At 38.9% G+C, this 22826-nt stretch overlaps 1 protein-coding gene across 1 annotated transcript in view; it reads left to right on the top strand.

The window, feature by feature from the left end:
* LOC137651502 (uncharacterized) overlaps positions 1 to 9907 on the top strand; it is a 118799-nt gene extending 108892 nt beyond the window's left edge. The window contains exons 2-8 of the mRNA XM_068384729.1: positions 471 to 630; positions 2096 to 2352; positions 3866 to 3948; positions 5688 to 5799; positions 6122 to 6264; positions 7654 to 7738; positions 9132 to 9907. Of these exons, the coding sequence (XP_068240830.1) occupies positions 471 to 630; positions 2096 to 2352; positions 3866 to 3948; positions 5688 to 5799; positions 6122 to 6264; positions 7654 to 7738; positions 9132 to 9254 (963 nt within the window). The 3' untranslated portion in view covers positions 9255 to 9907. The remainder of the gene's footprint in view (positions 1 to 470; positions 631 to 2095; positions 2353 to 3865; positions 3949 to 5687; positions 5800 to 6121; positions 6265 to 7653; positions 7739 to 9131) is intronic.
* The last annotated feature ends 12919 nt before the right edge of the window (positions 9908 to 22826 follow it).

Below are 22826 nucleotides of genomic sequence, written 5' to 3'. Positions count from 1 at the left end.
AGTGGGTGGTGCTGAATGCTACCACGAATCCACCACAGGTAATTGAACAATTCATTGAATTATTTTTTACTGTATAATTCAAGATATCTTTAGTATGATAATGAGCCCAAGTAATTTTTGGTTGTATATTTCCATTATAAAAAGTTTGTTAATTCTAGTTTAATTAACTCATTGACATTAAATAAAAAAAGAAGTTTGAAACGAGAAATTACCTTTCGTACTTAAACGATCTACTGAAAATCTTGTATTTCCCATTGACGGATTGCAATAGATATATTATAAAACGTTATTTTATTCATATGAACAACTAATTAAAACATTTTTTTTTATATTATTGAACACCAAATAATTCATACGTATGAACATTAGACTAGAAAAAAAACTAAGGTCTAATACAGTATTAATACGATGGTTCATGTGGAAGATTATATTTGTTCTGTGTATCAATTTATTTTAATTCAAATCAACAGTTGATATTAACATTCACGTATCACGTACTCTCAGTTTACTCCTATTTGATAATCATAATCTCAAAGGGAACTTGTGGAACGAGATTGTGTGGTCGGAGTAGAGTCTTCTTGGTGTCAGACCAGCTTTGCCATGACGTTCGGGAGCCGGGGATTTGTCCAGGTCGGTATTATTATTATTATTATTATTATTATTATTATTATTATTATTATTATTATTATTATTATTATTATTTGTCTGCATCTTTTCCCACCTTTATGTGGGGTCGATGTTTCTGGCCAGCGTTCTCTATCTACCTCTTGTTGTTGTTGTTGTTCTTCTTCTTCTTCTTCTTCTATTATTATTATTATTATTATTCTTTGTCTGCATCTTTTCCCACCTTTACGTGGGGTCGATTTTTCTGGCCAGCGTTCTCTATCTACCTCTTCTTCTTCTTCTTCGTCTTCTTCTTCTTCTTCTTCTTCTTCTTCTTCTTCTATTACTATTATTATTATTATTATTATTATTATTATTATTATTATTATTATTATTATTATTACCTCCGCCAGGAGGTTATGTTTTCGGTTCGGTTTGTTTGTTTGTTTGTTTGTTTCTCTGTTTGTCTGTCTGTCTGTGGACAACGTAGAGGCCACATTTCTACACGGAATCACTTCAAACTTGGCCAAGTAGTTCCCCAATGTGTATGGAAGAACTGATTAAATTTTGGTCAAGGTCACCCCAAGGTCAAGGTCACAGGGGTCACTGGTGTCACTATGACATAAGTGGCCATATCAAGAGACAGAAATAAAGCACTGACTTTTGCATAAGCCAACAGGGAAGTCCTAGTCCAGGCGCAACCCATGGGTGATGTTCAAATTTATAAAGGTCAAAGGTCAAGGTCATATTGGTGCATTATATCAATGTCATATTAAGTATCAGTGGCAAATGAACAAAGATCACTTGAAGGTCAAAAGTCAAGCAGGTCACTTGAAGGTCAAGGTCACGTGAAGGTCAAGGTCACGTGAAGGTCAAGGTCACTTGAAGGTCACGTGAAGGTCAAGGTCATGTGAAGGTCAAAGTCACATCAATTCATGATTCTAGGACATATGGCGCTCTAGGTCACCTTGGCGGAGGTATGTCCTCTACGAGGACCATGTCCGCGTTCAGGACTTGCTCACTTGTTATTATTATTATTATTATTATTATTATTATTATTATTATTCTTTGTCTGCATCTTTTCCCACCTTTAAGTGGGGTCGATGTTTCTGGCCAGCGTTCTCTATCTACCTCTTCTTCTTCTTCTTCGTCTTCTTCTTCTTCTTCTTCTTCTTCTTCTTCTTCTTCTTCTATTACTATTATTATTATTATTATTATTATTATTATTATTATTATTATTATTATTATTATTATTATTATTATTATTATTCTTTGTCTGCATCTTTTCCCACCTTTAAGTGGGGTCGATGTTTCTGGCCAGCGTTCTCCTACCTCTTATTATTATTATTATTATTATTATTATTATTATTATTATTATTATTATTATTATTATTATTATTTTTATTATTATTACAACCCTAGTTGGAAAATCAAGACACAGCTCTTCTTCTTCTTCCTATGATTTTCATAATGATGACCCTCGTCTGCTCAGATGACAAACGGCTGTTCATCACTGCCTATGGAAGTCCAGTATGCGATTGTTACGAAGGGGAGTTCCCAGACGACAGCGGAGTATGCTATCCCATATTCAGTCGGGGCCCTTGTGCCGATGGTGAGATTTGGGGACCTGATTTGAATAGTCAGTCCTTCACGTGTCGACCGCAGGTGTGTCCCTTTGGAGAGCAGGGGCCAGGGAGAGGGATTGCACCATTTCTCTTCGATGACGGAAGGTGTTATCCTTTGGGATCGGTAAGGAAGCAGTTTTTAATTATTTTTGTGTGTCATTTTGAACACTTGAGATTTTTTGGGGGGGTATTTTCAAAAAAGAAACTGATCGCATCTTGACTTTTTTTTTTAGTGTGTTCCATTTTAAATTAAATCTTTTTTTCGGTGATGTGAGCAAATCTTTTTTTATGTTTGGGAGGTTAATTTTAAATTATATTTGATTAATCTTAATAATTTTGATATAAATTGTGCAGTGGGAGAGGAAATATCATTGGAGGGAGAAAGGATTAATGAAGTAGAATCATGTAAATATTTAGGAACTATAATCTCTAATACAGGGTCTTTAGAATTGGAGTTTAATGAAAGATTGATAAATGAAAATCATGCAATGGCTAGGTTAGATAAAATTTGGAAATCAAATCGCCTGAAATTACACATAAAAATCAGGCTTTATATCTGTTTAGTGACATCGATGTTACTGTATGGACATGAGTCGTGGTATGACAATGAAACAACATACAACAGATTTTGTAGATTTGAGAACAAATCCCTCAGAAGAATTTTGGGAGTTAAATGGCAGGACAGGATTCGAAATGAAACTATAAGAGAGATTACTCGAGTGCCATATGAGGATGAGATCATGGTGAGGGGTAAATGGAGATGGTTTGGTCGTTCTCTCTGCACTCCCTAAGAGAGATTAGTTCATTAGTTCACCAAACTTTCATCTGGGCTCCGCAAGGTACTAGAAGAGTTGGAAGACCCAGACCTACATGATTGAGGACGATGAAGCGTGAAGTAGGAGAGGACGATTGGAGAAGTATTTATTTAAAAGCTCAAGATAGAGATGACTGGCGAAATCTAACTGAGGCCCTTTGCGTGAATAGGCTCAGGAGGAGATGATGATATTGTGTATCATTCTTTCATTTCTTTTACTTGTTCCTTTCCCTTATCACAAGGACATAATTGCAAAGGAGAGATTTTATTTTTACATTTCTATAGTGGTACATAGGCTACATCCAAGCTTCCTTGCATGATAAACATTAAACATCAGTAGAATTATATATCATGCACAGAAACGGTTGATTTATTAAGATTTTCAATAGAACTTACCTGTATATCAATTACTCATTTCAAAATGCAGACAAAATACAATTTTTTTTTTGTGCCTTAAGATTAGGGCAGCAAATCATTCTTAAAGATAAATACATTTATGTTAATTTTTATATGAATCTTAAAATTGTTAATTTATCCTTGTAAACGCCGTTTTCATCATGAATTCTTCTAAATTATTATTATTATTATTATTATTATTATTATTATTATTATTATTATTATTATTATTATTATAATTATTATTATCATTATTATTATTATTATTATTTTTATTATTATTATTATCCAGGACATCACAATTATTCTGCTATAGATTTCTATATCTCATATAATCATTTTCATAAAATATACATAAACAATATCAGTTGGATTAAATTCATTCACAATCATTATAAACAACATAATTACAACATTGTTTCGACAGGAAATTCCTTGCGATCCGGGAAAGTTTTTGGGATTCTCAATATCGAGACTGAAAGCTGTTTGCACGACACTTGCAGAAACCAGGTATGTGTGTTATGCAATTTTATGTATGTTGTTATTCATTAAGTTTTGAATAAAGAATCCCTCCTCAAATTGCGTTAATAGGACTCTTCTTCTTCCCCACCGTTATCCCTACGTTAAGGGGTCGGTTGCCTGAGTTCGTCCTCTCTAGAGCATTCTCTGCCTCCCGCTTGATCTTCTCCCTCTTACAGGTTCCTCCCAAGACCTCCTCACTCCCTCCCCACAAACCATCCTTAACACGTACCCGCACCATCTCAGTCGTGACACTCTTATTATCTCCGTAATCTTTACTACACCTGCCCTTCTTCCAAGGCTGGATTTACCCTACAAACAAGTGTTTGAAGTGATGTTCGAACAATTGTTTGAAGTGATGTTCGAACACGTGAAGAGGGTTCGTCGAACGGCTCGAAGAAAGTCAGATCTAGCCTGACTTTTGTGGGCGGAGCTTCACTGTCCACAAACCTTATGCATTTGTGACTGAATCCACCTCTTCAAACCGTTTGCTAAGCAGGTTCGAGAACCCGGTTCGATGACTAGTTCGACCATGTAAACCCCCGCATAAGACGTAGCCTATCATTAGGGGGAAAATGCAAGGATAAATTACTGTGCAGAATACACGTATTTTACAGAGGGCATTATTCTTGTTTATATAGTAAGGATGAAAGCAAAGAAGAGCATAGAATGAATGTATCAATAAGATTTTTTTCTAAATCATAATTGCCAAAACTGAAGTCTTCAATGTAAATAATTTTCACATAGCAATGTACATCTTTACTTGAAAAGTTCTTTATTGTATTGACCTGTCAATGATTCTTGCTGATGAAAATTTTCTGTATTGGCAGAGATTTTTATCATCAAGTGTTTGGGAAAATATCTGCTTCACCAAATGTCTCATTCATCTCTGGGAATCTTTTATAATTCGTAATTTCTTTAAGTGACCTAACCAAAAGTTTCATCGGCCTCAGTCTGTTCTACAGAAAATTTTTGATTGATGAATGAAAAATACTGTCCTGCAATTTATTTCATTGAATATCTTTATAGCGTACACTGTTAAAAATACGTAATTTTGATCGGAAATTCTCCGTAAAATTATACTGTTCTCAGCCGTATTTTAGTAAATATAGACTGCCGTAATTTTACCATACTTTGACGGGTTGGTGACCGTAACATCACTCCTTAGCATTAATATATCCGGTTTTAAAACGGTAAATGTCTGGCAACATTTATTCCAGGATTTTGACCATTTTTTACGACAAATTCTTAACAGCATACATAATATTAGGTTAATAGAATTGTGAATTATCATGTTTTTCGTTTCTTTTAATTCAAATGTACATTTATCTTTATGTTTATACTTGATTTACTACACTGTCTTGTGTTGTGATATAAATTGACTTTATAAGAGAATATTCGATAGAAATGCCTTTAGCATTCCAGAAGGTTTTTTGATTTCATCTTATCCTTTATCATAATATTTACAGTAAGTTATAAACGTCATTTTTATATGACCAAGACTTACAAAAATATCCAATATACACGAGACACTGCATATCAGAATTTGTTTTGTCAAAGTCAAATACCTTCAGCTCCACTTCCAAGAAGCAGAAATGTTTTGTCAGTGAAATCTACTAAGCCCTAAACAGGTTTCGAACCCAGTACTATGTGATACCACAGTAAAGAGACTGCGGTGATTTATAGAATATATTGTCGTCAAGTTCCCTTATCATCTGTTTCTCCACCAGGTACGAGGAGTCACTGGAAATCGCTACTTTATTAGATCAGCTTTATCCGAGATTTGCACCTCCGAGTTTTTTGCTAAACAGAGTCCCCAACAATGGCTTAGTCAAGAGACAGGTTAGGAATAATTTGAACTTAAATTCATGAAATATTACAGCATTATTATTATTATTATTATTATTATTATTATTATTATTATTATTATTATTATTATTATTATTATTGTTGTTGTTGTTGTTGTTGTTTTTGTTGTTGTTATTATTAGCTGAGCTACAACCCTAGTTGGAAAAGCAGGATGGTATAAGCCCAAGGGTTCCAACAAAGAAAATAGCCCAATGAGGAAAGGAAGTAAATAAGCCTCTCTCCTGACTTCTTATCACTTTGTGTTTATTATTTCAAGACATAATCACGTGTAATAAGAATTCCTTTTCATCAACAGGTGAGCAATATAGTTAGTGACCCTGTATCACCAAATCTGCGCTTAAACATTGCGCCCACCCCTGGGACAATTCTGGAGACACCGCTCCTGACCCAGTGTAGACCCGGGGCCCAACGAGACGTAAACTTTAAGTGTCGTGATATGTAAGTGGTTTGGGTTTCAAGTGAAATTATAAACTTTTGAATGATTTCCGAACTATTGTAAATTTTTTTCTAGTGAGGCAGATTTGCACCGACTCGCAGGGGTGCCCTTTTAACTCGGAGAAGTTCCCTGATAGCTGATTGATCGGAAGTATTTTTGTCCGAATACTTCCGACCAATCAGCTATCAGGAAACTTTTCTGAGCTAAAGGGGCACCCCTGTGAGTCGCTGCAAATCTGCCTAACTAAAAAAAGAATTAACTATAAGAGGTTTTCTTCTGTAGACTATCATCATCACCATCTCCTCCTACGCCTATTAACGCAAAGGGCCTCGGTTAGATTTCGCCAGTCGTCTCTATCTTGAGCTTTGAAATCAATACTTCTCCATTCACTATTTCCTACTTCACGCTTCAAAGTCCCCAGACTGTAGAATATAGTTGATTTTAATAAAGTTTGCTAACTTTTTTTTTTCTTTTGCCCTTTACACTTTTGATAGATAAAATCGCAATGTAGGCACCAAGTTTTTGACATACTGATAAATGAGTACATTTTTTTGATAAAACTTATTATCTATAAAAAATGTAAAAGACCATGAGAAGAAAGATGGAATTATTTATTTACCTTGTTTAAGACTTGTGGGTCATATATATTAAATCTACAGGTGTAAGTAATTGTGTTCTAGCTACTTGCAATATATATATATATATATATATATATATATATATATATATATATATATATATATATATATATATATATATATATATATATATATATATGTGTGTGTGTGTGTGTGTGTGTGTATGTATATTTATATATATGTTATATGTATGTATATATGTATTATACATAGATATGTGTATACATCTACATACACACACTATATGAATATTTATATATATGTTATGTGTGTATATATGTATTATACATAGATATGTGTATACATCTACATACACACACACTATAACACACACACACACACACACACACACACACATATATATATATATATATATATATATATATATATATATATATATATATATATATATATCGTCATCTCTTCCTACGCCTACTGACGTAAAGGTGTATATATATATATATATATATATATATATATATATATATATATATATATATATATATATATATATATATATATATATATGATTAACCAATTTTACTGTTGGTATTTCATAACAGATATTTATTATTTTCACATAACCTGATATTAATGTGCAAGTTTGCCATCCAATGAAAGACGCAACCTAATATTTATTCGGTATAATGCCAGTAATAATAAATGAATTAATCTAGCCTTATACCGGCACTGACTCTCGCTACTACACTTAGTAAATTTCAAATCAAAGTATCTTTTGTGGGTTTCTTTCAGCATAATAGGTCCCAACATAGATGATGTTCCCCGGGGCGTCCACGCACCTCCTGTGCCACCTCTGCGGAGCTGCCCTGCTAATCAGGTATAGGCCATTCATTTTATGAGGGTTGTTTATATACAATGCATTATTATTATTATTATTATTATTATTATTATTATTATTAATGCTATTATTGTTATTATGATTATTATTATTCTTATTATTATTATTATTATTAATATTATTATCATTATTATTATTGCTATTATTTTTATTATCATTATTATTATAATTATGATTATTATTATTATTATTATTATTATTATTGTTATTATTATTATTATTATTGCTATTATTGTTATTATTATCATTATTATTATAATTATTATTATTATTATTATTATTATTATTATTATTATTATTATTATTATTATGATGATGATGATGATTATTATTATTATTATTATTATTATTATTATTATTATTATTATTATTATTATTATTGTTGTTATTATTATGATTATTATTAATAATAATAATAATAATAATAATAATAATAATATTATTATTATTATTATTATTATTATTATTATTAATACTACTAGCAGGATGCTACAACCCCCAGGGATCGAACAGGGAAAATAACCCATCAAGGAAAGGAAATAAAGAAATGAATGAACTATAAATGGGTAGCAATGAGTAAGAATATGAAATATGTTTAGATCAGTAACAACATTAAGATAGATCTGCCATATATAAACTATGAAGAAAGATGAAAAGAGTCTTTGGTTTAATATGCGTACACCTGTCCTATTAAAGTGGTACTATATTTTTACAAAGTGTGTGCATAGATTATTAATTAGAACTATGTTATGTTAATTTCAGGGCAATTAATGTCACTTCAACGCTGATTTCAAAGTAAATTCTAATCAAGTTGTAATATCTAATAATAGTTATCTATCTATCTATCTATCTATATCTATATATATATATATATATATATATATATATATATATATATATATATATATACATATGTGTGTGTGTATATATATACAAAAGAATTAAGAAACAGTTAAAAATTTTTAACAAATTCGCGCGTATATATATATATATATATATATATATATATATATATATATATATATATATATATATATATATATATATATATATATATATATATATATATATATAGAATAGAATAATTTCATATATTGTTTTAGCAGACCCTGCTCTGTAATTGTAGGTATACTGTATACCTCGCATACTTAGCACCCTAGTACTATCACACCTCAGGGTATAACTAAGTTTCCATAAATGATAGATAAATATATTACCAATCGTAGTATATACAATATATGTTAGATTTCAACTATACAAGTAAATTCGAAGACACGGCCTTTTTACATCAGAGCCAAAGTAAAAGATAAACATTAAATAAATGACATGCCAAGGCATAGTGACATCATTATGGTTTATTTGTTTCTTTCAGTGCTTCAATGACATGGCCCAATGCGTAAGCTGTGACCAGGCATTGGTGGATACGTGTGTTCTCAGTGCCACAATCAATCTAGAACAGATTTCCTGCCAAGCTTTAGCCGCGGGATTAGGCTAGTTCATCCTGCTTTCAAGATGAGGAAAAGTATCATCTGTTATAGGATTCTGAATCCCACCGGTGCTTTGAAATCCCGAAGTTGTGTGCGCCAAGGACTGCTATTTGTGAAAGTTAAACCATTGCATGTTTTATTTATTAATTAGGTTTAAAGATCTGGTCTTTATATTTTATCTTTATCAATCTTATTACCAGCTATGCTACAACCTTAGTTGGAAAAGCAGGATGCTATAAGACCAAGGGCTCCTGCATGGAAAATAGCGCGGTGAGGAGACAGATAGAATAGTGTGCCTGAGTGTTCCCATAAGCAAGAGAACTCTACCGCATGACAGCGGTAGACCATAGTACAGAGGTTATGGCACTATCGAAGACTAGAGAACATTGGTTATATTTTGGAGTGTCCTCCAAGAAGAGCTGCTTGCCATAGCTAAAGTCTCTTCTACCCTTACCAGTCATCAAGTGTAAAGTTGCCACTGAACAATTATAGTGTGTAGTTAACCCCGTGACTGAATAAGAATTTTCTGTTATCTTAGCGTTGTCAGGTGTATGAGGAAAAAGGAGAATGTGTAAAGAATAAGCCAGACAATTCGCTGTATGTGTAGGCAAAGCAAAATTGAGCCGCAAAAAGAGGGATCCAATGTAGCACTATCTGGCAAATCAAAGGACCTAATAACCCTCCAGTGGTAATATCTCAACGGGTGGCTGTTGCGTTGGCCAACCTACTACAATTTTAATAAATTTGTAAGATAATATGCATTTCACTACAGAGCCCATGAATATAGATATGTTTTAATGTCATGTGTGATACTAATTATGTTTAGCCGTCATAAAATAGAAAAAAGAATCATGTCTGATTGTAAAATGTTGTCATTTGCTCTCAGGTGAGTATTTTAGCAAGCAATCTAGAATTTGATGAAACACGTGTTGGATTTGGTGTTATTTTGTGACAAAAAAAAAAAAAAAAAAAAAAAAAAAAAAAAAAAAAAAAAAAAAAAAAAAAAAACATGGATACAAAAGTAAAAAACTTCGCAATATGCTTGCAATACGGTAATGTTGCAATCAATGGAAAATTTTCTAAAACATCATGGCTATAACAAGAGGATGTCATTATAATTGAACGGAACTTTCATTCAAATATGATGTAGTTAAATATTTCGGACTGCTAGATTGCACATACAGTACAAATGTCATATCAAAATATATTGCAATTTTCGTGCAATATAGTGATGCAAGAAATGGAAATTTGATTAATGCCAATGTTATAGCCTAAGAACTATTTTTTTTTTTTTTGTCTCAAACATATATCCTTAAAATTTGCAATCATGGGGTACTTTTGCTTGTAATATCACTGCAATGCATTTAGACCCATGTGACCGAATTTCAAGAGAAAAATGTTTTATCTTTATTTTGTGTTTTTTCTAGTGTTTTTGGAAATTATTTTGTTTGCAATATTGCTAAATTGCAAAGCATTGCAATTATGAGCATAATTTGGTTACTAGAAACCAAATATACTGATTTTCTTCTCATTATTGTTTGTAATATCATTGCACTGCAAGCAAATTGCAATACACAGCAATTTCCATGATTTTTTTTTTGTTTTCATAGCTATGCATTACGCAGGATTTGTCCGAGTTCCAAGAAAAAAACGTATTTTTTTTTCCAGAAAAAAAAGGTAAGACAAAATTCACAACACTGTAAAAGAAAAACCAAAGACAGTACAGGGAAGACAGGATCGTCGCTCAATAAGCCAATTTTTTTTGTGCAATTGACGACACAGACCTAATGTGTTTCTCAAAAGTAAATTTGCTGTCGAGAATTACACCTGAAATTTTAAGTCATACAAATTTAAAGAAACATTATCAATACTGAGATCCGGATGTTGAGGAACCACCGTCCTTGACCTACTTACAATCATACTTTGAGTTTTGTTAGGATTCAACTTCATACCCCATAATTTGCACCATGCACTAATTTTAGCTAAATCTCTATTGTCTTGCCAGGAATATAAGAAAAGAAACGAATGACATAATTGAGTCACAACTACCATATGAGGAAGACCTAAAGAAAATAGTAGGATTATTTTTTATTTAGTGAAACCAATATAGAAAAAAAAAGAAGCATTAAACCTTATGTGGAGGAAGAGACATAACAGTATAAGAAGATAAACTTTGGAGGCGCCGTTGCAAAGGTTCTGCCTCACATCTGAACCACGACCAGAAAACTGTGATTGTGGGTACACTACAGGGGTGCCATTCGTACGATAATTATCGTACATGTACGATTATTTTAGGTCCAGTACGATGTACGATACATACCTAAGGTATATACATATGTGTTTAATTAAACAATTATACTAAAACATTTTGAAATAAGTCGATCATGTAACTCCCTAATTATTATTTTGAAACTGTGTACGATAATTTTGGTTGAAAAACGACAATTTTAAGGCTCATGTACGATAATCCAGTCGAAATAATCTGGCAACCCTGGTACACTACTATATAAGAAGCGTAGTAGCCAGGTGCAAAGCTCTGCAATCTGCAGAAAATTCATTTTCATTAGTTTCCTCTTACACAGACAGCATAGCTTACACACTTTAACAGTACTTCTAACTTCAAGGGCCTAATATACCTGGCAACATGACATGACATACCTTCTAAATTTTCTTAATTCATTACAGCAAAACATATGCTCCTTAGTATCTGCCTCGCTACACAACACACAAAACTCATCTTTATCAGTCCTGTTTCTATAATTTTATTTCAATTCTATCATATTCATTTTTTTTTCATAACTATTATTGCTTCCATAATGTTAAGTCCTCCCATGTATCTAAATCTTTCTAAAATGCATCTCAAGATCACAAGGGTCAAGAGGCGTCGTTGCAAAGGTTTTCACGTTTATGCCTCGAAGTTAGGACCTGAACTTGAAAGAGTAAGAACCCCCATTTTAAGCTCCTTGCCTCAGCTCGAGTATTTACAGTGTATAGTTGTAAACAACTTTTTGGGCTCAAGCCATGGCGTCCTGATGGAAGGTTCCTGTTTGGTAGCTTCCTTGGGTATAAGACTACTAAGATATTCCCAGAGAATTTAACCACAGGTTATCACAGAATTCTAACTTCTGGAGCGAGTATCTCAAAGGTTTCCCTTTAAGACATCGTAATACAACAGGGGACACGCATGTCTGGTCGTGCCACATAGCTATCTCCACCCCGAACAGAGTTAACGCTTCGGTGTGTAAGGGCTGAGAATAGCTGGGAGCCGTTCCACAGCTAATCTCACTCGTGGCTACTACTGATACTCGAGACGTAAACAAACGGACGCCATTGCTCTAATGACGTCACGAGCGTCTTCATCCTTTGTTTAGTAGCTGCCCTACTGAGACGGATTTTCCCTTGTGTGAACTTTATCGTTTTGCATCTTCGCTATGTCGTTACCTTCAGCCTCGCCTTCTTCTGGAAAGTTGAGTACAAGGTTCCAGTATTGTTTAATTAAGCTCTGGCCGTAAAGTAAATATTATTTTGCGAAATAATTGATGTTTTGTGGCAGAGCTGTGCCTCTACCGGACCCGCCATTTTATGGCGTCGTTGTTGTTTTGCATGTCTTATTTAGTTAGCCACAACAACGCTTCCGGCCTTATATACTAATCGAATACATTAGTTTATTTAGTCTTCATAGCTAGGAACTTTTATTTCGTGTTTAGACGCTTTTTATCGGTCATCGATTGACCTCATACCAGTCGGCTACTATAGCCCCCAGGCCAGGAGCCTATATACAAGTGTTCATGCATGATTTATCAGTGATCCTAGACTAAGTTATGAAGATAGTGGCATTATTATTTTACAATACTTTTGACTAGTGATGCAAATGTTTTCGCCTTCAGGGACCATATAGGGGATAGGCTAGTCAGTGATTCTTACTAGCCTAACCTAACCTTAGGACCCCTATATGCTTCCTTCATCCCCTGCCTTGGCATTCCCTCTAATTAGCCTTGATCCCTTTTCTGAGTAAAGGGATTCATTGTCTAATAGAGTATTATATCGCCTCTCAGTCCTCCCTAAAGGAATGAACCCCCTTTAGGATTGCGTCTGAGAGTGAGGTTAGGCTAGCCTACCTCTTTGGCTAGGATAGTCTGCGACTTTCCTGCGATAGCGATACGTCTTCTTCCTTGCCTAGTTCAGGACTTTTAGCCCTGATCTAGGTCGGGTTAGGAAGGTTTCTCTGTTCCATGCTGAAACTGTACTCTTGCACCGTTTTAGCCGATCAGCCTAATCTTAGGTTAGGGAGTGTCCTCCCTTCCCTTTGTGGCCGCTCTGGTACAGAAACCCTTCCTGGGAAGACCCCTCTCTTCTCCCTCCCCACCTATCTCTTGTATAGCCTAGCCTATGCTTAGGTTAGTTTATACTCATCTGTCCCCTGTCCTACAACTCCTCCTTAGGGTGGATGAGTAGGGCTACCCGAGCTTCCTTGTGCAGTCCGCTCTGGTACATATACCTTCATAGTGTCCTATAAGGTTAGTTCCTAGTGTAGCTCTGCATAAGGGAGTCTCCCCCCCCCCCCCCATCTTGGGTGTTCCCTAGTCCTCCCTTGGGCTACCTGCTCCCGGTCCCTAGTGACCCCTGCATATGGATGATAGAGCCTGTCTCTATCATGGGTACACCCCCTCAGGGAGGGGGAGGGATGTCTGGAACCCTGAAGGTACTTCCTGCATCTTTCCCCCCCTCCCCCTGTCTCTCTATCTATCTGGGTGCCGGTCTCTTGCCGCCTCTTATGCCGGCAATACCTGCCTCTTGGTGACTTCCCTACCCTTGCCGCCAGCCCCCCGTGTTCCGAGGGACTGCCGGCTGCCGCCGGCTACTACCGGCGGCTCTCCTACTCCTATCTAATCGTCCGCTTGCCGGTCGATCTCCGGAGTGCCGGCATATACTGCCGGCAACCCGATACTACCTGTACCATCCTTACCCCAGTCACCAATCCGGCATCCTCCGGCTGCCGGAGCCGCCGCTCCCTGCCGGCGTGCCGCCGTTGTGCCGGCGGCCGCCATCCTGGTATCTAACTGACTTTTGAAAATTGTCTGTTCTAATGCCAGAATCTATGCTGGAGCGAGCTCCGGCGTGCCGGCGGCTTGCCGGATACCCCGGAGGCGTCAAGAATACTTGCACCCCCTCTCTGTAGCTATCATAAGACTAAGATAGCCCTACCTGGCAAATAGATAAGCTGCTTTGCTTCTAAGATCAGTACCTAGTACTGCTCTATTAGTGATCATGCTGTCTCTTTGCATTCTTCTATTTCCAGCATGCTATGTGCATCTTAGCACGGCTGGTTGCCAGAAGCAGTTACCCTTAATGAGACCTTCTGGCTCTTATCTGGGAACCGAATGAATTCGATCCCAACCTTGTCCTTGGCTTTCCATGGAGTTCCAATATAATGGGAATCCTAGGAAACTATATCCAATGATCTCGGTCATTGGATTATCCCAGGACCAAGCCTATGGTAACCAGCCGGGCGAGATGCATGGAGCGTGTTCTCCTTTACTGTTTCACTCTCTATGCATCACACCTTATATAAGTTAAAATTAATGATTAATATTAACTTAATTTAAGAGCCATTCCTATGACTCCCCCATACTCATTTTCTCTTTCTTCCACAGGAGGAGCAGATGAAGTGCGATTTCGCATACTGTGCCGTGAAACGCTCCCAGTTTTACGGACATACGGCGTGCAGGACTCACGCCCCTTGCTCAGACAAGAGAGGGGATTGGAAGTTCTGGAATCCACTGGATTGTACGGTCTGCCAGGCCTACCTAGTTGAGGCCTTCCATAACCCTCCCTCAGCGGAGGTTAGAGACATTGCTCGTGAGAAACTGCGCAAGTGGGTGCGTGGTTTTCAGAGGAATGCCACTGGACCGTACCTGGCCACCGAAGAACTGAGGTCCCTGCTGTTCCCTAAGGCCTCCCCTGATTCAGTGGTTCCAAAGGAAGCAATCCCCACTGTCCAAATTACGGTGGAACCTGATGTGGTCATGGCTCAGTCCATGCACGAGTGTCGCCTAGATTCCGAAGAGGATGAACAGATCTCTGACGTCTCGGAAGACACGGAGAAGACGCTTATGGCTCAAGGAGCCGAAGAGGACGAAGACAAGGTGGAATACACCGAGTCGGAGATTGGAGCTACTCCCTCGTCCATCCCTCCGCCTACTCCTACACCGACGGATGTGTCCATTCCGTCTACCTCCTCGACCCCGGATCCTTCTTCCTCTACACAAGAACTGATCCGACTGATTAGAGCTGTCATGGACGACAGACTGAAGGAGAACCAGGAGTCCATCAGGTCTATGATTGGATCCAGAGAACCGAAGAAGATCTCGGTTAAGGATCTCCCAGCTTGCTCTCATGCCAACCCGTGGAGGTATGCAGAGCATATGGTTATTGCGACCGGCAGGATCTTTGTTAGTGACAAAATCGGCACGGTCCCGTTGGAAGATGTGGAATTCTTCCCAAGCTTCGAGGCCTACCCGGACTGTTACGTCCGGCTTCGTTCTGAACCTGCCTCGAAGGAGGAGACCGAACCTAAGGAAGAGATAGTGTTCGATCTCGCAAAGGCCCAGGCTATGCTAGCCTCCGCATTTAAGAGCAGGGGCTTTACCTGCTCTAAGCTTCCTGCCTTGAGCAAGAAGCATCCTACTTATGTCGCTCCCGACACTGCGATTCTTCCATTTTTGGAAAAGGCCTTGGCTGCATGCCTTAAGGCGGCGGAAGAAGGGAAACCCTGCCCTGCACTGGAGGAGTGCAGACCCTTCTCCATCGTAACGCCCCCTGACACTAGACAATGGAAAGATGTCCAACATACTTTCGTTGTGGGTAGGCTCGATCCTGACGTTGCCGGACGTCAGTTTAATGAAGACCTCCCTAAGCTCAATGATCACCTCCTTCGCCGGGAACAAGACACGAAGGAGAGGCTTGCAGCGTCTCTTTCTCATCAAGTCCAACTTGAAGTTATGGCCTGTGACACAGCAGTACCCGATCACTACATGGTACTGGCCAAATCCCACTTACTGACGGTAATGAAGGACTTGTACCATTTCATAAAGGCTCGTAGAGCCTGTCGTGAATTCGTGTTTGTCGGTGCCACCGTGAAACACGAACCCCGGAGGCTGATTTCCTCCAACATCTGGGGAAAGCACCTGTTTCCTTCGGACCTTGTCAAGGAAATAACGGACAGAGCCGCCACGGAGAATAGGAACCTTCTCCACAAGTGGGGCATGTCCAGGAAAAGGAAAACCTCTCAGGACGATGGACCTCAGCCTAAGAGGAAACCTCAGAAACCGAAACCCCAGCAACGTCAACAAAGACGTCAGTTTCCGGGACCCGCTACCTCCCAAGTGGTTGCCCAACCACAACAGACCTTTCAATTGGTCCCCCAACCGGTGTTGTCACAGTCACCGGTCTTCACCCCTGCCTTTGAACAGCCATCCACTACCTTTCATGCCAGAGGTAGAGGCTCGTCCAGGGGTGCAAGCAGAGACGCCTCTCGTCGTCCCTCCAGAGGTAGAGGAGGAAAGGGAGCTAGCGGCCGAGGCAACAAGTCCTCGGGACACCAGAAGCAATGAAGTGCTTCCGGTGGGAGGAAGACTCCGCCAATTCCAGGATCGTTGGACCTTCGATCCTTGGGCACACAGCATCATCAAGAACGGTCTAGGCTGGAGTTGGGTGCAACCACCCCCAATCTTCCAGCGGTTCTTCCAACAATCGACCCCCATTCTGGAAGAATATGTTCTAGACCTCTTGAACAAGAAGGTGATAAGGAAGGTAAAGTCCACCAGGTTCCAAGGGAGACTGTTTTGCGTTCCCAAGAAGGACTCAGACAAGCTCAGAGTCATTCTGGACTTATCCCCCCTCAACAAGTTCATAGAGAACAACAAATTCAAGATGCTGACGCTTCAACAAATAAGGACCCTTCTGCCTCAAGGTTCCTACACGGTCTCTATAGACCTGGCGGATGCCTATTGGCACATTCCAATGAACCATCACGCTTCCTCCTACCTAGGATTTCGACTCCAAAGGAAAAGCTACGCCTTCCGGGCCATGCCATTCGGCCTCAATGTGGCCCCTCGGATCTTCACGAAGCTGGCAGACGCCATAGTACAACAGCTCCGCCTAAGAAACGTCCAGGTGATGGCCTACCTCGACGACTGGCTAGTCTGGGCTCCATCGCCCGAAGAGTGTACAAAGTCTTGCGACGAAGTTACCCAGTACCTAGAACACCTGGGATTCAAGATCAACGAGAAGAAATCTCGCCTCTCTCCAGCTCAGAAGTTTCAGTGGCTGGGAATCCACTGGAATCTTCAGTCACACCGCCTTTCCATCCCCCAGAAGAAAAGGAAGGAAATAGCAGGGTCTGTCAAGCGACTACTGAAATCCAAACGCATTTCAAGACGACAGCAGGAACGAGTTCTAGGCTCTCTACAATTCGCCTCAGTGACAAATCCAGTGCTTCGTGCACAGCTAAAGGATGCCGCGGGAGTCTGGAGACGATCGGCATCCATCGCTCGAAGAGACCTCAAGAGACGGCTTCCAAACAGACTTCGACGCCTCCTAAAGCCGTGGTCGGAAGCAATGGCCCTGAAAAGGTCCATTCCTCTCCAACACCCTCCTCCTTCACTCAACATCCACACGGATGCCTCACTGGAGGGCTGGGGAGGTCACTCCCACCTGAAACAAGCTCAAGGGACCTGGTCTCCACTATTCAAGACGTTCCACATAAACATCTTGGAGGCCATGGCGGTCCTTCTTACTCTGAAGAAGCTATCCCCGCCGCCCTCGATCCACATCCGTCTAACCCTAGACAACTCGGTGGTAGTTCGTTGTCTCAATCGCCAAGGCTCAAGATCGCCCCAGATAAATCAGGTGCTTCTCCCAATCTTCCGTCTGGCGGAGAAGAAGAAGTGGCACCTGTCTGCAGTTCACCTACAAGGATTCCGCAACGTGACAGCGGATGCTCTATCTCGGACAAACCCGATAGAGTCGGAATGGTCTCTAGACGCAAGATCATTCTCCTTCATCTCTCATCAAGTCCCAGAACTTCAGATAGATCTCTTTGCAACGAGCGACAACAATCAACTTCCTCTGTACGTAGCCCCGTACGAGGACCCCAAGGCAGAAGCGGTGGACGCCATGTCACTGGACTGGAACAGATGGTCCAAGATATACCTGTTCCCTCCCACCAACCTTCTGTTGAAAGTCCTCTCCAAACTGAGAACCTTCAAAGGGACAGCGGCCCTAGTGGCTCCCAAGTGGCCCCGGAGCAACTGGTACCCCCTGGTCCTGGAGCTGCAGCCCAAGCTGATCCCTCTCCCGGGCCCAGTTCTCTCTCAACAAGTACAGAAGTCGACTGTCTTCGCTTCATCATCGAAAATCAAGGACCTTCATCTCATGATTTTCTCTCCCTTGCCGCAAAGAAGAGGTTTGGGATCTCGAAGAAAAGTCTAGACTTCCTAGAGGAATACAAGACCGTATCCACGAGACGGCAATATGAATCATCCTGGAAGAAATGGGTCTCCTTTGTTAAAGCAAAAAATCCTAAAGAAATCACCATTGATTTCTGCATGTCCTTCTTCATTCACCTTCATGGACAAGGATTAGCAGCCAATACGATTTCGACCTGCAAATCGGCTTTGACTAGACCAATTCTATACGCTTTCCAAATTGATCTGTCCAGCGACATCTTTAACAAACTGCCGAAAGCATGTGCTCGCCTACGCCCAGCACCCCCTCCGAAACCGATCTCCTGGTCACTAGACAAGGTGCTCCATTTCGCCTCCAACTTGGACAACGATTCATGCCCCCTCAAGGATCTGACTCAGAAAGTTATATTTTTATTTGCTCTCGCCTCGGGAGCTCGAGTCAGCGAAATAGTGGCATTATCAAGAGAAGAGGGACACATCCTGTTTGCTGATTCAGGAGAAGTGACCCTCTCCCCTGATCCGACGTTTCTCGCCAAAAATGAATTACCCACCAAAAGATGGGGCCCTTGGAGAATATGCCCCCTGAAGGAGGATGTCTCTCTATGTCCAGTAGAGAGCCTCAAGGTCTATCTTCGCAGAACTTCAAACTTTGGTGGAGGCCAACTCTTCAAAGGAGAAACATCGGGCAGCGACCTGTCACTGAAACAATTAAGAGCGAAAATCACCTACTTCATTCGCAGAGCGGATCCGAACAGTACACCCGCTGGTCATGATCCTAGAAAAGTGGCATCTTCTCTGAACTTCTTTCAGAGCATGGACTTTGAGAGCCTTAAAAACTTTACGGGCTGGAAGTCCTCGCGAGTTTTCTTTAAACATTATGCGAAACAAGTGCACGAAATCAAACATTTTGTGGTAGCCGCAGGTAGTGTTATGAAACCTGCACCTAACTCTGCGTAGAACAGTGAGTTAATTGGGACTCTAACTCTTCGGGTGCCTATGTTGACCCTCGAGTGATTCATAGTGATGTCTAAAAACACTTAGTGCTTTTATAACTGTTCTTATCCCAGGTGAAATGTCATAGTGTTACACAAGTGCCGCATGCCTTGAGCATGATGTGTTATTTAAAGACTTGCGTTCCTCGAGAACGAGTACCTACTAATCCTGAAATTCCCTTTCAGATTCAAGAGCAAGCCTTTATTTCTATGTACATTATTATTACTGTAAATGAACTTTACTTTTGCTGTAAATTATTTAATTTCTGCATTGTGAAATAAAATTTCTATTTTATTACTTATGCGTCTCTTTCAGCTCCTACTTACTATGAAATACATACTGTCATAGTTTTATTTATTCCTCCTTTCTTATGGTCATGAAGAATTTAAGATGTCTATCCTTAAATTATATTCACCTTGTCTCAGTAAGGTTCCTACTCGAATACTTACTTCTGATAATCAGGAGATGAATCCTACACACAGTGCCCAACCACCACTGACCTACTCAGAATGTTCCTATACAAATATCAAACATTCTGCTTCATCTCTAAGCTCTTAAAAAGCTCTTCTGTCAAGATGAATAGTCCTTCAATACCACTTTGACGTCGGCATAGCCCATGGGAACTTCCTACCAATGGGGGGCAGGATACTTCGTTCCTATGGTTCTTATCTAAGATTACTTTGCTATTTTGTCAATGCCTAGGCACTTAACTCTGGGGGAAAATCTACCACGATACATTGATTCTCTGGTACTCTTCCATCAGGACGCCATGGCTTGAGCCCAAAAAACGGATTTTGAGCGAAGCGAAAAATCTATTTTTGGGTGAGATAGCCATGGCGTCCTGATGGACCCTCCCTACTACTTCGTCAGTTTGTTCCCACCCTACACAATTGTATCATGGTGATGGGCAGCAACTGGCGCCAGGATAAAGACGCTCGTGACGTCATTAGAGCAATGGCGTCCGTTTGTTTACGTCTCGAGTATCAGTAGTAGCCACGAGTGAGATTAGCTGTGGAACGGCTCCCAGCTATTCTCAGCCCTTACACACCGAAGCGTTAACTCTGTTCGGGGTGGAGATAGCTATGTGGCACGACCAGACATGCGTGTCCCCTGTTGTATTACGATGTCTTAAAGGGAAACCTTTGAGATACTCGCTCCAGAAGTTAGAATTCTGTGATAACCTGTGGTTAAATTCTCTGGGAATATCTTAGTAGTCTTATACCCAAGGAAGCTACCAAACAGGAACCTTCCATCAGGACGCCATGGCTATCTCACCCAAAAATAGATTTTTCGCTTCGCTCAAAATCCGTTTTTGGTGTTGTGAACTTGTGACTTACCTCCCGGAAAATCTAACTACTAAACCAACTTACTACCTTTTAAGGTAGGTTCTGATGCTACTTCTGAGGTAAGCATCCAGAGACATCAAATACCTTTTAATTTTGCGGTGAATAGCTAAATGGTTATCACTTTCAATAAGAATGACTTCTTGTTTTGGTAAATATGTGATACTCTAATTTCTAGCCAAATACATGAACTCAATATTTTTCCTTCTCGCTATCTTGAGTTTTATGCATTTCTGACCATGATTATTGGGACAACTACCTGTTCAGGAGTTTTGGGGGGTAGTTTTATTGTATTACAGGTTTTGATTTCGAACAGAAAATATGTTTTCCAGATGTAATTAATGTGATTTGACCGAATTTGACCTTCATTTCAACTGCAAACCAACAGAACGACCAATCTGACAAACTTTAAGTATCCAGACTGGTTGCTGTTGTTATGGATGAAATGAAGGTTAAAACTGGTTAAATCATGTTATTTTCTACAGGAAAACATATATTTTCTGTTAAAATCATTAAATATAATGTCTTACCATATATATTTTGTTAAAATACTTAAATATAATGACTTGTTCAAATGCGGTGTCATTTCACTCACGTAGTACTACGAACGGTAACATTAGCAACATTACCAACGGTACACAGCGTTATCAACGTTACGGTCATACACAGCGTTACCAACGTTACAGTGGAATTACTAACGTTAGCAATGATACGGTATTATTATCGTGTGTATTTTAAAGAATTTTTCCATTTACCGTTTACACAATATACAAAAAGGGTACAGAACCTAACCTAACCTAGAAGTTCCCAGGTCACAAACCCAATATAATGGCCTTTGTTATATCACTTCACTCACGTTGCAGCAACGTTAGTACTGTTACGATAACATTATATATAATGGTTCTTGTTTCACCATTAGCTGGCTTTGCTTGCATGAAAATAAAACACCAAGCTTGTATGTACTGGCAAGCGGTAATGTTAAGCTGCGCACGCTAACATTACTAACGTTAAATATAATGGTTCTTGTTCCTCACTTACGATCACAGGAAAATAAAACATCACCCTCGTACGCTTTGGCAATTGATAATGCTGAGCTTCGCACTCTTAACAAAATATAATAAAACTAGCACATTAAAGTTAAAGAAATTAAAGACTTACTTTTATGACCGTGACGACGTAACTTAGGGGTCACGGAGGTGTTTGACCGAGTCTGTGGTGTCTTAACTGTTTTTCCTTAGATTAATACTGCACTTGGAACACTGTAAAAGTTGGTATATTACATTAAGTGATTTAAGAAAATTTTCAACATTGGAATACACCAAAATACTTTCAAGTATGGATTACTGAAGTCGTTACAATTTTCTAAAACTTCCATCGTAAAATACGCTAAAAGGCGTCACTTGTACTAACAAAGACATGATAGGCAAAGGTTTCCACGGAAAGGGCTTGTTGTAAGGTGGGGGTAGGGAAATATTAACCCTCCTGTGCAAACTTTACATACGTATGGGTTCGTGATTGGTTAACGGAAAAGTAACGGAGTCTAGAGAGTAAACATGAATGAACAGAATGGGAAACTTGTCCAGAGTAAGTATTTTTGTGAAATCTGGGAGTGACAAGGTAATAACAAAATTTATAAAAGTAATATATGAAGATAAAATGGAATGTATGATAAATAATATTTGGTGGGTATATAAAATGAGGTGATTTTATAAGGTATCGGATAATAAAACGAGTAATACTGGGGTCAAACGTAATGTGTATACGAGGGTATTACATA

Source organism: Palaemon carinicauda, chromosome 13, assembly GCF_036898095.1.
Source record: "Palaemon carinicauda isolate YSFRI2023 chromosome 13, ASM3689809v2, whole genome shotgun sequence".
Taxonomy (NCBI): domain Eukaryota; kingdom Metazoa; phylum Arthropoda; class Malacostraca; order Decapoda; family Palaemonidae; genus Palaemon; species Palaemon carinicauda.
The sequence above is the reverse complement of the archived record's forward strand: the minus strand, read 5'-3'. Positions and strand labels throughout refer to the sequence as shown.